The sequence below is a fragment of the Microtus ochrogaster genome, chromosome 16 (assembly GCF_000317375.1).
Source record: "Microtus ochrogaster isolate Prairie Vole_2 chromosome 16, MicOch1.0, whole genome shotgun sequence".
NCBI lineage: Eukaryota > Metazoa > Chordata > Mammalia > Rodentia > Cricetidae > Microtus > Microtus ochrogaster.
In genome coordinates this window covers 15,447,444-15,463,531 of record NC_022018.1, presented here as the reverse complement: position 1 = coordinate 15,463,531, position 16,088 = coordinate 15,447,444, and the positions used below count along the sequence as shown (strand labels likewise).

General features: G+C 43.4%; 1 protein-coding gene across 1 annotated transcript in view; it reads right to left on the bottom strand.

Annotated features, from left to right (window-relative positions):
- The window catches only part of Gad2 (glutamate decarboxylase 2), a 69,958-nt gene that overhangs the window by 10,588 nt on the left and 43,282 nt on the right, over nucleotides 1–16,088 (bottom strand). Inside the window, exons 9-13 of the mRNA XM_005354745.3 lie at nucleotides 14,283–14,337; nucleotides 12,065–12,181; nucleotides 10,727–10,791; nucleotides 6,500–6,578; nucleotides 384–533 (exon numbers count right to left, since the gene is read on the bottom strand). Of these exons, the coding sequence (XP_005354802.1) occupies nucleotides 384–533; nucleotides 6,500–6,578; nucleotides 10,727–10,791; nucleotides 12,065–12,181; nucleotides 14,283–14,337 (466 nt within the window). The remainder of the gene's footprint in view (nucleotides 1–383; nucleotides 534–6,499; nucleotides 6,579–10,726; nucleotides 10,792–12,064; nucleotides 12,182–14,282; nucleotides 14,338–16,088) is intronic.

The following is a 16,088-nucleotide window of genomic DNA, read 5'->3' as shown; positions in this document are numbered from 1 at the left end:
TGTGCCCTCCCGCTGGTGGGAAACTGTAGCCGCTTGCTTGGGTGCCGGACCCTAGAGCCTGCGCCTAGGGTGGCGCCTGGCACCGCTGGGACCCACCGGAGTTTGCTGCTGCTCTGTGAGCCCGCTGGGCGGTTGGGGGATCCCCACATATATTTTTTTAAGAATAACACACATCAAATGGGGTTTTGAGTTGAGAGCTGGAGAAACCACTGGACCGGAGAGGGGACAAAGGATGGGTCTAGCTCTGCTCCTGCCCATGGAGAATGTGGGTATGCAGACATGGGATCAAAGAGAACTCCCCAAGTGATTTTCCATCTAGCAATCACTTCACAGCCTCTGTCATCTTCCTTCTCCGTGGTCGTGACTCAGCTGCCTGTACTCACCTTTGCTCTCCACATGAGCCATAGTTTAAAGACATCAACGTGGCGCCCACACTGCAAGGCCTTGTCTCCGGTGTCATAGGACAGGTCATAGTGTTTATCTTGCTGAAAGAGGTAGGAAGCATGCATCTGGTTGCAGCTCTGCATCAGTCCCTACAAAAGCAAAGAGAAAGTTCAGGGCGCTCTCCTCACTCTGCATTAGGATTGCATTGTGGTAGCAATTGCTTAGAAAGAGAAGCCATAGACCCAAATGTCATTGTAGCTTACGGAAGAAGAAAACAGCAGGAATTAAATAGAAAAACTACCGGGCAAGACTTAAAGCAAGCATCATAGGCTGATTCTGTGGGATGGTGACTCAGGGAGGGACGTTACCAGAGGTTAACAGGGACACACTTCTGCTTTTTTTTCTTCTTCTTAGGAAATGACATTTATAAAAATACATAGATAAAAAATTTCACAACACGATGTTCATTTTCTAGGAGATCATCTTAATCTAGTTTTGTTGCAGTTCAAATACTTCAGAAACCCAGCACTTGGGAAACTGAAGTAATAGGATTACTGCAAGTTTGAGATCCAGGCCATAGTTTACATAGTGAGTTCCAAGCCAGTCAGGATTATTCACCAAGATCACCCTTTTAAAAAGAAAGAAGAAGGAGAAAGAGAAAAAGGAGGGGGAAAGAGGCTTCAGAAACCTTTTGGTTCTTTGCTTTTTAAGATTTATTTTATGTGTGTGGGCACTTTGCCTGCATGTCTACCATGTGTCTGTAGTGCTCAAAGGTGACAGAAAAGGGTGTTAGATCCCTTGGAACTGGAGGCACAAATGGTTGTCAGCTGCTGTGTGGGTTCTGGGAATCAAATCTGGTTCCTCTGAATGATTAGCCAGTACTCTTTTTTTTTTAATTTTTATTAAACTATATATATTTTCCTACTACCCTCCCTCCCTCTCCCCTCTCTTTCTACCCTCTCCCATGGTTCCCATGCTCCCATTTACTAAGGAGATCTTGTCTTTTTCTACTTCCCATGTACATTAGATCCACATATATCTTTCTTAGGGTCTTCTTTGTTGTCTAGGTTCTCTGAGATTGTAAATTGTAGGCTGGGTTTTTTTTTTTGTTGTTTTATGTTGAATAGCCACTTATGAGTGAGTAAACATACAATATTTGTCTTTCAGGGTCTGGGTTACCTTAGTCAATATGATGTTTTCTAGATCTATTCACTTGCCTGCAAATTTCAAGATGTCATTTTTTTTCTGCTGTGTAGTACTCCATTGTATAAATGTCCCATTTTTTCCTTATCCATTCTTTGATTGAGGGGCATTTAGGTTGTTTCCAGGTTCTGGCTATGACAAATAATGCTGCTATAAACATAGTTGAGCACATGTCCTTGTGGTATGATTGAGTATCCTTTGGATATATACCCAAGAGTGGTATTGCTTGATCTTGAGGTAGGTTGTTTCCTAATTTTCTGAGAAATTGCCACACTGACATCCAAAGGGGCTGTACCAGCTTGCATTCCCACCAGCAATGGAGGAGTGTTCCCTTTCCCCACAACTTCTCCAGTATAAGTTTTCTTCAGTGTTTTTGATTGTGGCCATTTTTACAGGTGTAAGATGGAATCTCAGAGTTGTTTTTATTTGCATTTCTCTGATTAAGCAGTGCTCTTAACCTTTAAGCCATCTCTCCAGTATCAACTTTCTGGTTCTTAAATTATCATTACTGTGGTTCTTCTAGAACTTTCACTCCTCTGTAATTATTAGAGTTTGAGCTATTTGATAGTAATTATTATTATTCCTCTGTAATTATTAGAGTTTGAGCTATTTGATAGTAATTATTATTATTCCTCTGTAATTATTAGAGTTTGAGCTATTTGATAGTAATTATTATTATTCCTCTGTAATTATTAGTGTTTGAGCTAATCGATAGTTCATTGCTCTTATTTTAATAAATTGTAATGTAAAAAAATTCAAATACACTGCAATTATGAGTTGAACCTAAATGAGCATACTTTCCCATCTTCTGCTCCCCTCCCAAGGGTCAGGCTTGGAGACTTAATTTTCCCTTTCAGTTGCCTATGGTGATTGCAAAGGAGATTTTCCTGTCAGTGACCATGAATTTGCCCAAGCACTATAACCCTAATATAGAAAGAGGCAGAGAAGTGATTGTTCCAAAGAACCGCGAGTGACTCACGCTTCTGACTACAATAGCATTCATTGCCAGTCTCCTACTGGAAACCCCACCACGATTCAATTTATCACATCCACTGGAGGCTTCTGACTCTCCTGTCAGCTGCTGTGTAATTGTGATTTTATAAAAGCTTTGGCATTTGGTTTTCTTTCTCTTGTGACTCATGACAAGAGAAGAAAAGACGAAAATGTGATCACTGAGCTGAAGTAGAAGTGAGAACCTTTTAAAAGTTATCCAAACTAAAACGCTGGGCAAACCAGACAGGGTGCTTGGAAGACAATAGAATTGACTCCACCTGTAGCTTGGCTTCATACTACATGGACTCCATAGATATCTTTGAAAATGAGAAAAAAATAAAGATGATATGCAAGCATGAGAGCAGGAGGAAGATTTTGAATTTGAAGAAGACAATCCCCTTACAGATGAATAGAATTATACAATTAGTAGAGTTATAGCAGGTGCCTCCATTTTGTTTCATGGCCACAAAACCTTTGTACCGGGTTTTCCATGGCACTGAAAACTCACAAATAGGTGGGTTTCATCTGTAGCAAAGGAAAGAACTTCATAGAGTGTAGGGTGGTGGGTGGGTCAGACCAGGCTCACCATGTGCACAGAAGCAAACAGTGATCTAGGTTGTTACACACAAGGCTTTCATGGGTTAATGTCCTGGTTCTGAGCAAGGAAACAGTCATAGACCACTGTGTTCCAAACTAGTCTAAATACATACATGGGTGCTGCAGAAAATGGAAGACTCGGGTTTAAATAGACCTAAGAACTTACATATTTATGTCTTATGTCTAGTTATTATAATGTGTAACAGAATATTAAAGCCTTTAACAATCCCTTGCAATGCCAGGATTTGTTTTAAACTCTTATCAATACATCTCAACCTTTTGAAAACTGAAGTTTTTTTTCTCTTCAAAATTTTCACTGCATTTTTGTGTGATGTCATGCTCATTGTGTTCCAAACAGGGTAGGGGTGGAGGGATGTGGCCAGGACATCACATGCGCTTGAATTTGAGAGGCTCTTAGAGTTAAATTAACCATTCCCTTCTTCTCTTTGATTTATTTTTATTTCTAACTCTGTATCAGTGTTTGTGCTGGTCAGTGTTTAGTCTATTCAAGAAAAGCCAGAGTCATCTGAGAAGGAGGAACCTCAACTGAGAAGATGACGCCATCAGATTGGCCTGTGGGCAAGTCTGTGGGTCGTCTTCTTTGTTAATGGTCAGTGTGGGAGGGCCAGTCCGCTGTGGGGGGTGCCACCCCGGGCAGGTGGTCCGAGCTTGTGTGAAAAAGTAAACCGAGAGCCACGAGGAGCACCTCCCACAGTGTGCTGGGGCCTCCCGCACCGATCATTAATCACAAATGTTTATGAAGTTTTCTTGCTGTTGGAAGTCTCACTTGATGGGGTCCATATGTAATTTGGGACCAAAAGAAGCGAAAGCGCTACTGGAGGGGCTTAACCAGTGGATAGTGAAGATAGCAATTTTGGATGCTGAATTTATACTTGTTTTTATCTCAATAGTGGTTTTTTTTTTTTAATGGCATTTTGGCTTTTATTGACCTGTACAGCGTGTCTCCTCAAGCGCAAGCACAAGCCTGCTCGGCCCCACCCTCCCCCTCGCTATGTCCCCTTTCTTCCCTTTGGATCTGGAATGTTTACTCTGAGCCTTTGTGGGCTTTTAGTTTTTAGATGGTCATAATTAGCAGACTGCTTTGAATTTCTGAAGAAGCTTTGGGACAACATTGAAACTGTTGGATTACAGTGATTTTTGAACTGCCTGCACTTTGTATTATGGGATAGCCAGGAGTGTCAGGAGGGCAGGAAGAGAATGTTATGGTTTGAATGTTAACGCCCCTTCGCAGCACGTGTTTGAACCTTGGTTCCCCAGGTTGAAGTTTTGGGAGACTGTGCACACTTTAGGAAGGAATGGCTCACTGGGGTAGGCCTTAAGGGTGTAGCCTGGACCACATTCAGCCTGTTCATCTGTGTTTGTGGGGACTGGAGGTGGTGAGATATGCCAGCCACACGCCGTGCTGTGGCCTGCTGTTGTGCCTTCCTCATCGTCATGGACTGGATTGTCTCACACTGTGAGCTGAAAGAAACCTCCCTGCTATCAAGGGTTTGGTCCTAGTGATGAGAAAGGAAAGCGATTAACACAAGTCCTCTTTCAGATGAGACTCTCTGTTCTAGCCTGTAAAACACAGCCTGCTCTCTGACTCCATCACCTCCCATCAGAAGCAGAAGCAGAAGCAGATAGGGGCTTCTGTGTCTCAAATTGTCAGCGAATATTTTGAAAAGTAATGGGTCAGGTGCCAAACCACAAGGTGCTACCCTGGGTTACATCAAATCTTTCCAGTGTCGGCCGCTAATTAGATCCATACTGGCCTGTTTTCATATGACTTGCCTTTCTCTGTTTGGCTTGCAGTGACAGAACGCAAGCCACTGCCAAACATCTGGCTGGGACATCAGTGACAAAGGTTTCTATTTGTTTCCCAGTAGGACAGCTGAGGTGTCCATGGGCAAGGGCAATGGTGGTAAAGTAAGTGTTTCTGTGAAAACCAGTCCTGAGGAATACTTTCACAATGTGTTCCTTGAATTTTGTAGGGCAGTTTGTCTTCAATTTGTGTCCAGATTTGAATTTCTCTGATGAAGACACAGAAGGCATGGTGCTTACATTTACAGTAATCAAGAAGGATCAAAGAAGGAAGATTGCCTTTGACCCAGAGATCCATCTTAAAGGGATTGCTAATCAGAAAGAGATAAAGATACATGTCTAGGATTTTGTCAAGCAGCTAGGAATCATGTGAGAGAGCATTAAAAAAACAACAAGATAAAGTTCGGAAATATCGTGCTCACTCTAGAATGTTAAATACAGAATACAGTGTGTGAGGTGCGTGATAGCAATTTTATTTTGAATGCATAAAAATGTATTCATATATAATATACACATTATTATGGGAGCATATATTTAAAGACATTAATAATACTATGTTCAAATAACAGAATTTTGGGTGAGTTTAAATTTATCTGTATCTTCTAAAATAAGTGAAATATTGTTAAAGCAAGTAGAGTTAAATGTTTAAAAATGGCTTTAGACATGATACTAAAATCTAGTATCACGATCTTAACATGGAAAAATTAGTTTAGTTCTTGCTTTCATTTGCTCGGTTCAGCTTGTGTCTGGGCAGGGTCTGGTTTTGTAGCCTAGGCAAGGCTTGACTGACAGTGGTCCTGCTTGGGCCTCCTTAACGTGAGGATGTCAAGTGTGAACCACACACTTGGCTCTTTGCTTAGTTCTTAGAAACAAGAGATCTGTGAGAGTGAGGACATGTCTCATCCTGGGCCCGGGAAGGAGATGCAGGAGCCAACAGTCTCTCTCAGACTTGGCATATCTAAGTACCTTGAATGAAAGAAGTGGTCATTGCTTATTCTCTTTGTGGATAATATATATACAGATGGATTAAATTTACTTTCTGAATATAGCATTTGATTTTAAATTTAACTGTGAGATATATAATGTATCCATGTATATCTAACCATGCATATGTATCTAAATTGTAAAACTAACTTTAATTTTTTTATCCTGTATATACTTCCTATGGTCAAAACTATTTTTTCTGATGGTGAAATCTACTCCTCATCTTATTTACAAAAGCAAATTGTGAATTTAATTTTCTGAGAAAGGGACATAAAAGCTCTCTGTATTAGGGGGAGGTTCACTTTGAGGAAAGGTCTTTATAGAAAACATGCAAATGAAGTCAAGGCCTCAGTTCTAAAGGTTGAGAGTTAAGTCTTCCTTCCCCACTAAACAAGAGCTCAGAAGAGCTCTCTGTGGGGGAATGTGAACACCTGGACCTGAGCAGAGACCACGAACTGCATGAGCACAGGTAGATTCCACTCCCGGACAGGCCCCAGAGTCAGGAAAAGCATACCTCTTCTCTAACCAGGAGAGCTGAGCACTGCAGAGGGACACCCATCATCTTGTGTGGATTCCATGTCACAGAGTTAGCCCTAAAAAGAGAAAAAAACAACCAAAAATCTGATTAGAGGGTAGCATTGCACACTGGGCTCAGATAACAGAGGTTCCAGCCTTTGCAATAGGGCTTCCAGGTTGTCTTCCTTGTCTCAGACTCCAAGATGATGCTCCATCTACAGAAGTGCAGCCTCCCACTGTTCACAGAGAGGGGCATGGTGAGCAGGCTTCATGGTGCAGCCCCTCAGTGTTCACAGAGAGGAACATGGTAAACACGCTTCATGGCCCTTTCTCCTCTAACGGATGTGTACATTTGCCTGTATGGTGCTCTCAGAGCCCTTAGGGTGCCTGGGGTCACTGAATTCAGGGCCCTGCCTTTAGCCACTGCTGGCCAGAGCACTGGGCAGATGGAAGGGTCATCTTTGTGCTTCTATTATTCCTGCTTCTGACTCTGCCACAGTGGCTTGGATGAGGAAACATTGCTGCACTGATCATCGTCCTTGATGGCATCTGTCCTGCTCAGTTCGCACACACTTCTCACAGGTGTCCTTCCAGGGGGCTTCTGGGTAGTCCCCTGAAGCCATCTCTCCTAACTGTGGGGAGAAGCATGGCCCATACAAAAGAGGCTCTGCTCTCTTTTCCTTCCTCTTCTTCCTTTCTCTCTTCTCTTCCTTTACTTCTCTTTGAAACGGAATCTCAGTACAAAGCCTGCGATGATTCAAAGTTGTCATCCTCATGATTCAGCCTCTTGCGTACTGAGATTATGGGTATGGTTGCCCACACCTACCTTACAGCAAAGGTAATTTCCAATTAATTCCAATTAATTTTGTCCTCATTCTTATGAAACTCTAAGTTCTTTCAGCATCTGTGGCTCTAAGGTGCACAGCTCAGGGACTTACACTACATTAGGACCATGGTTCATATTTCTTTAATTATTATTATTATCTTAATCTGGATAGTCTTAACTGACTCTCCCTCACCCCTGGGCACTGGGGTTATTTTACAGTTTTGTTTATGGTCTTTCCCTGTAGCTCAAACTCCAAACTGCAGCACATGACAGGGGTGCTCCAGGGTGACCCCTGTGTGCGCCGACATCCCTTCCCTTCCTTTCTGCATTTCCATTACGGCAGACTACTTCTTGTTCCTTGAGTGTTCTCTCCACTCTGGGCCTGCTATGCCATTGCCCTTTCTTGGCTTCACTTTGTTTAATTCTATTTGTCCCTACATCCATATCTGAAAGTGTCTCTTCAGCCACATTCCAGTTCCTTTAACTTCTCCCCTTCGCTCCAGCACCACTCCGACTCCTTTCCAGTGCCCAGAGAGAGCAATTGTTCCTGCCAAGGAATCTGTGTTTGTCAAGGAAGCTCAACACTTGCGAAGATGCTAAAGGTCTTTAGGATGAGAGTCATAGTTTGACCTTTGGATAAAGAAACCCACAGGAGCAGGGAAGGCAGTGGAACATCCCATAGCAACGGTGTCCAAAGTGCCCCAGCTTGCTGTCCCCTCACCCCTCAAGGTGTGAGGGCCTTGGGAAGTATTGAGGAATGACAGGTGGCATCTGGCCCATCAGAAAACACTTGCTGTACCAGGAATCCTACTTAAGTGAATGAACAATTCAGCTGAGGGTCCATGGCATTTGGAGAGCACCCGTGGGATTTACACTTATGGCCGCTAACCTGCCAACCTCCTGGGCAGAACTTCTGTATTCCTACCTCTTTCCTGCCCTCGCCTCACACAGAGGGCCATCCGTGGGACTTACACTTATGGCCGCTAACCTGCCAACCTCCTGGGCAGAACTTCTGTATTCCTACCTTTTTCCTGCCCTCACCTCACACAGAGGGCCACAAACACACCCCACCCTCCACCCAGATTGGACTCAACTTTCTCCAAGGACATTTCCAAACATCTCTGCTCTGTAGCAGGACTCCTCCTCCTCCTTTTCTGCCCCTCACTGGATGATGCTAAGCCCAGTGCTGATGCTTGGTGCATGCTTGCTGGGATGCTGAGATCCAGGAAGGATCATTTCCTCCTCCATCTTAACTGCATGCTTGCCTTGGCTCTCAAGTGGGGTTGAAGGCAATTGGTGATGCAGCTTCTGTTTCATGGCAACCCTCAGCAAGTCCTTAGGGTCCTGGAAGAGTAGACTGTTCCAAGGTCAGACCGGCTCTGGAGGATCTGAGCTTCTCGGCTATGCTGGCTCTAGGAAAGGCAATGCTAGCCAGAAAGAAAGTCATCTGAAGGACTTGGCTTGTTCCAAAGAGGAAGCCGGATAGGGCTTTGCCATTATGCTATGAGAATGTCACTCAGAAATGCTCTGAAACCAGGTGGACAAGAATGGACCATAGATTTCTTCTCCCCTTGGAGTGAAACTTTGGCTTGTGATACTCAGAGAAAAGTTTTCTCTGACAGAGCAGCATTTCCTTCCTAAAACTAAGTGCACACACATTGACTCCAGCAATTCCCACGGGTTCTGTGGCCTTATTCTCTAAAGAGAGTCCACATCATGCTAAGGACGGTGAAGGATAGTTCCGATCTGCTACACGTGCTCAGAACATGACATGGCAGTGCCCTTATTTTTCTGAGTGTTCCATCCTTAGTGATCCCATTAGGTAAATTTAGTCATAATCTAGTTTCGAGAATTGTAGCAACAAGAACACAGAGCACTCTGTGTGCCAAGATGAACACTGTGAGCGTTTCCCTCAAATAATAATCCTCAGGATAAAAGCGCGTGGGTGTTTATTTCCCGAGGCTCTAGATAGGTAATTTAGTGAGCTTTCAAGTGGCAGTGGTGGGGTGCTCCGTGGTTCTCAGCACTTGCGGAGCGAGGTGGCATTCAAGGTGGTAGAAAAGATGCTTACAGTTTGTGTCAGAAGCAGCCACAGAATGGAAGGTGCTGGGCACTCACCGCCATGGCTGAGAACACACAGTTTTGGGTTGGTGTGACTGGGGTTCTAGACAAGCTTAGGTGGAAGGACACCGGCTCTCATCTCCCCCACCCTTGGGCCATAGTCAGCAAGGACAGTGCTGGTGACTTAACCCTGCTGTGCCCAGGCCAAAACTCAGGGACAGTCATCCTGTATCATGAGGCTGGGCTGCTCTGCCCAGCTCTTTCTTAGCCTTATTTCTGCTCATTCAAAGGACACTCTTGGCTCTAACCCCGACCTCCTCCTCCCCCACTTCCATACTCATGGGTTCTGTCTGGGTGAGCCTGAGCCGGCCGAGTCTCACACAGACGCTCTGGTCTGGCCTCTCTGTGTGCTGACAGATGCTTCCAAGTTCCCAAAGCCTTTTCTCTGGTCCTGACATAGAACCTGTGCCAAGATGTCTAGGGGCAGAGCCAGGGTGAGGCTTTTCCTGGGCAGCATCTGGCTGCTTGGCAGGGCATGGTAGGCAGTTGTCAGCCTCTGATAAATTAAGGCTTTCTCTGTGGTCTGGAGTGGCAGAACTCACAACTGGAGCTGACCTGCTGACCTGCTTGTCTTGCTGTGTTTTGATGAGAGAACTGGTTGCCCTTTGCGTGTGGCACAGAATCATAGCCTGAGGCCATATTTTATATTCTGCATTTCCTGCCTTGGACTTCAACATGTTTTATGCTAACCAAACATTCTTCCTTTGTGTTTTGCAGCTTTCTCAATGGTCTGCTGCACCGGCCTCAAATAAGAGCTACTTACTGCATCAATCGGAGCTATGTCAGAAAAAGGTTGTCGTGGGATGAAGCCAGGAGAACGAAATCCCTGGAGGGTCCCACTTTGGCTCAGCTAACTGTGTCTAATCTCAAACGTAACTTTCGTCATTACGAATGACAAAGGACAATGTGCTCACCTGCTTTGAGAAAACTGTTCATTGCTTTCTTTAAAGTCATGGATTTTATTCTTATGGTAACATGAAAACTACAAATCTTCCCTTTAGAAAAATGTTTAAAAATTTTAAAATTATGGTGGTTGATTCAAAGGGGCCAGGAATGAACTCTAGAGATAAACCCTGCTTTTGAAAACCATTCTCCTTCTTCAGTAACTTGATGCAGGATTTTTGTTTTGTTTTGTTTTTTGTAGTTACACATAGGCAAGACTCACAAGTACAGGCAGAGTGGGCTTGCTGGCATCCCAAGACTTCCTTAGAGGTGGAGTGCCATTTTATTTTATGTAGCTTTTAACATCCTACATTATAGGCTAGGAATCACACGTACCTCTCCACCCCGCTCAGCTTCCACTTGTGTTTCCGGGACATCAGCAGCCCTCCACCCCAAGCAGCCTGAAACGACAAAACAGACAAGGGAGAGTGCAGCGCCTTTCCATGGCCTGGATTTTTAGTTTCGAGTCTTCCATATTAGTGGGAATGTCGTAATATGAAATGCCCCTCATAGGTGCATGCAGATTAAGTGGGTGGGCCACCTTCTCCTAATGTGAGGTCTTTACATTTCAAGGTCTCTAGCTTACACTTATATATTATATATCTATAATTATGGAGTCAAATTGGAGACGTATTTTTCCAGTTTGCATGAGTGGGAGAAAGAGTGCCTCCCCAGCCCTTCCTGTAGTTTTTTTAGTTGTTCCTTTGGGAGGCTCATGCTGTCAGAATGAGAAAGCCTATGGTCACCACGGCTGGAGTAAGATAAGACCAGCTAGGGAGCCATTACAGGCTTCATGTTGAAAGCCAGAATGACCTGGTCAATGCTACTTGCAGTTTTAACTTACAGTAACATAAATATTGGTACCTGAATGTGTAACAACTTATCACTTCTGCTATGGAGAAAATACTGCAACAAAAAGATCAACTGAGCTAAACATTGTGTCGAGTTGGTAACGGTTTGTGGTTGGTTATCACAAATATTTTATCTCACCGTGGTTCATTAGCAAATATTTTGTAGATGGAAACGGATTTTCAAGCCGCACCAATAACACACTCAATTTAAATCCCTTCAGTTCAGCCTTGCAGACTGACATAGTTTTTTATTAGGAAATGGTAGTGTACTTTCTGTAAATTTTGGTGTCATAAACTTCGTGTCAAAACATTTCAGATATAGTTCAGCTTCTTAGTTTACCAAACTAACGTGTTGGAAATTTGGCAATCCATATTCCATAGTGAGTTGTCAAGTCTGCTTTTTTACCCACCACATATATGGTTATCTAACTTGAACTTGAGTTTTATAACCCTGTGGGGTTCTGTTACAAATATAACAGATATAATATCTATACTATCTATAAGGGAGATTTGCACTTGTGTGACTGTGTGTGTGAATGATTTTTAGCCAGAGACATTATGGATCTATAAACTGAGAACCAGTCTCAAGGACTGGGAATGTCAATGATATTGTCATGTGGGGAACCTTAATGCATAATTCGTCTCAGGCTGTTTCTAACTAATATTACACACTGGGTAAGTTCTGTGCCTCTGGGATCTTTAAAATCTGCGATGCCACCATTCTAAATGAGAGAGAGGGGAAGACGGAAGCAGGGGGGCAGGGATGCAAATCGCACTTCATGAGTCTCATTAAAAACTGTTGAAGTCGCTGATTGGTACTTACATCCACGTGCATCCAGATCTTGTACTTTTTGCAAATGTCAGCAACAGCCAAGAGGGGATCAAAAGCCCCATACACAGTGGTTCCAGCTGTGGCGCTCACAAGGAAAGGAACAAATCCCTACAAAGCAAGAAAGCCCCCGTTGTGTAAACAGGAATTCTGGCCTTATTTACTCAGTTAATTTTTTGAGACAAGGTCTTGCTGTGTGGCTCAGTCTCACTTGGAACCCAGGGTGCAGATCGGCCTCAGTATGTGACAGTCCTCCCAGCTCGGTCTGCCTTTACAGACATGGGCACCACACTGGGATCCAAGGCTTCTTACGTCTCCCCTACCACGCGCATCGTTTTAACCATCAGAATTGTCCCTGCCCTACAATGGCTACAGCAATGACTGAGCTCCACTCTGCGGCACCTGGCAGCTGCCCTGTGACAGCAGCAGTCAGCAGCGCTGGCTTTCCTGCACCTGAGGTTTCCAGTGATGTCCCCATTTACATGCTCCAGGTAGATTTAGTGATCTTTCTTATTTCCTTTGCTCATTTCCTGCTCTTTCTTCTTCACACCCAGCCACCTGAACCCACCTCGTCCCTTAGCATGGGCAGCTGTGAAAGGTAGACAAAAGAGAGGCTCTGCCAGCCCATGCTCCTGTGAGGACCAGCTCAGGTGGACAAAAGAGAGGCTCTGCCAGCCCATGCTCCTGTGAGGACCAGCTCAGGTGGACAAAAGAGAGGCTCTGCCAGCCCATGCTCCTGTGCGGACCAGCTCAGGTGACTTTCTTGGAACTTGAGAGGGGAGAACTCACGTGGGGCTAAACATTCCCCAAGCCATGGCAACATGAAAATCGATTTGAATAGGAAATGGCTATGAGGGTGGAAGAATGGCACGGATTCTCTCAGGCCAGAGTGGTCACTCAAGGCTGTCCTCATGGGCAGTGTTGGTTTATAGACCCTAAATGATGTTTCGGGGTTTGTCTTTAGGTGGCAGCAAAGGTTTAATCTTATGGTTTACATAGTCACCTTTCTAATACAAGAAAGCTGTAGGAGGAAATAAAAAGCATATGAAAACAAATGATTACCGCTAAGCACATAGTAATTATATCTACTGTTAAACCATGAATTGTACCTTTTATTTACTAAAAGTTAAACAGAGAATCTTAAAAGCGATCTATGACTTGTGAATCATCCAAGGGCATGTTCTTTGATGGCTATTGTTATTTGTTTTTATATTTTTGAGACAAGATCTCAAATCTTTCAGAATGACCTTAAACTCCACATGTAACTGAGGATGACTTTAAGCTTCTGATTCTTCTGCCTCGACCACACCACCTAGTTTATAGACGCTGGGGAACAATTCAGGGTGTTTTGCAAGCTAAACACTCTCCCAATTGAGTCATATCCCTAACTTGTCTTGCTATTTCTAAAGCAGTTCTAAATTCGTGCCTTCAGGATAGGATGTATGGTTTAATGTGGTCCTCTTCAAACCCATTGACAGTCACGCACATGCTGCCCGAGCATTTCAGTCCCTAGCTGTGAGGATGGCTCATGCATGTGTCTGCCCTGTACCAAGGACATCATGTGAGGGCTTTTAGAAACCTGTCCCTGTATAGATTATCTATGCAGCAACTTAAACCATTATAAAGCACATATATATATACACACATGTACATCATATACATGTATACGCACATATATGTATGGTGTAGGAGGTCCTTCTGTATTTGTGTTGCTTTCGTAGGTTAATAAAGAAACTGCTTTGGGCCTAGCAATAGGACAAACTTAGGTAGGTGGGGAGACAGAACTGAATTCTGGGAGGAAGAAAGCAGAGAGAGAGAGAACCACCATGGAGCTGCCAGAATCAGACATGCTGAATCTTTCCCGGTATGGTGAACACAGATTAGTAGAAATGGGTTAAATCAAGATGTGAGAGTCAGCCAATAAGAGGCTGGAGATAATGGGCCAGGCACTGTTTAAATTAATACAATTTCTGTGCTGTTATTTTGGGGGTTAAGCTAGCCTGGCGGCTGGAACAAAAGGATCCCTCCTCATACAACATATGTATACCTGGAGACTGACGTGATGATTGCATAAAAAATTTCATATTTTTGTTAGAGCTTGGAGATTAGGGTTTGGATTCTTTTTGTCTTAAGAACAAAACCTAAATGACTTTTCTTGCTTATGAATTGAAACACTTATTGCTGTGGCTCAGAGATCCCTATAGAAACTTACTTTCTGTTTGACTTCAAGGATTCTTCTTTCGAGATCAGATGGGATCATTTTCCCTCTGTAAGAAAAAAGAATATATGTGAATTTGTTTGGACTGGTTTGCTCTCCTCTCTTTACAGTGTAAGGAACCTCAAGATGGTAGACTCCAAGTCTTAGCATTAACTGGTGCTCAGTTGAGATAGCTCTTTGGCAGTCTCAGGGACAGAAAGAATTACATTTATCTCCCAGTATAACAAATGACTGTTTCTTACCATGCTTGGGAGAAACCTGACCATACTGTGTTCTTGGTAAAATGGTCACGCTGACCTTCTGCTTTTCCCACAGACTGCTAAAATGCATTCTTTTAATTAATTTTAAACAATTCTGGTTGGGAAAAAGACATTTGGCAATGAAAGAGAAGCTCAGGGGGAAAAGATTTCACTCCAAATTTTCACTTTAGAAAAAAAATTCAGTTCAAATGGGTAAATCTCCTTTTTTTATGTTGATGGAACATCAAGAAGATAGAATCCATTTTCAGACATTTGGTTAAAAATGTGATTCCCCAAACCGGCTACATTCCCTTAAAGCCTGAAAGCATAAAGCAAGCCGAAATGCAGGGACTCAAATTTTACACACTCAGATGGAAAGGCACATGAGGGAGAAGCATCATGTCCTTCCCAATAGAGCTCTTTCCCAAAGGATGGCTCTACCCCTGTGTGCACTATGATCATCAGTTAGACAGGGAGACACCAGATGGGGAGGCAGCATTGCGTCCCTACACCATTTCTTTCCTACAGTAAAAGTCAACATTATGATAATCATGAGAAATCATTTGTAGAGCAAGTTACACAGTGCCAAATATTCCTGGAAAATGACAGCATTTAGAGTTAGTTATTAGGATTGAGCAAGTCAATAACTCAACAAGTGCAAAAATGTTTTTAAAAGCTTGGCATGTGATAGACACATAGTCATTGCTGAGATTATTGTAGTCTGATGTGATATTTTTATTTTAAGATCCTGAAAGAAAACAAAAACAAAGTAGTTGGAAGGAGCTGTGGGTGGTAAAATATGTTCTGAGGCCGATAACTTTCCCCAATGTGATGATTAATCTAGGTTTTATAAAGCGTGTAATACAGAAAGTGGTGGGGGCACCACAGGCATTCAGTGAGCAGTGGCGGGGACTTGGTATGTTAACTCCTGTGGATCTAGGCACACAGGGACCGCTAGCTGCTCATCATACCTCCTGGTGCTTCCCAAACATATGTGATTTATTGCAGGTTAGTTAATGCTCACATTTCATTCGTCTTTAAAATGATCTGACAGTCCATAGAGAGCATGTCAATTATCTTTTTCTACCAATTTCATTACAGATTCAAAAAATAAGTTTGGCAAATTAGTTGGTTACACAGCAGACATTAAATCTCAAAGTTTTGAGAACCACTGGCTTAGGTGGTTCTGCCAGAGCAAAGTGATTCATATGCAATTACTCAGGCAACAGTCATGGAAAAGTTACTAGGGCCGGAGTTGTCAGGTTAGAATTTAGCAAAAGGCATTACAGGTATCTTGCTGTGAAGAGCATGCCCCATCTTCCATACTCCTGTGAGACCGGGAATTGGGGGAGGGAAATGGGGCTGGGACCGCGCTCTTATAAGCTTCTTACACCCTAGATTGTTCCATCTTTCAGAGAGCCCCAGGAATATCCTTTAAGATTCAGGCTTTCCTAGACCAGTCTCCCAAGGTGTTTCCTAGGTCAGGCCTTCTATTTATGCCCCGCTTTGCCTGAGGAAGTTTTGTACAATTCTGGATGTCTAGATATGGAATAGATATACA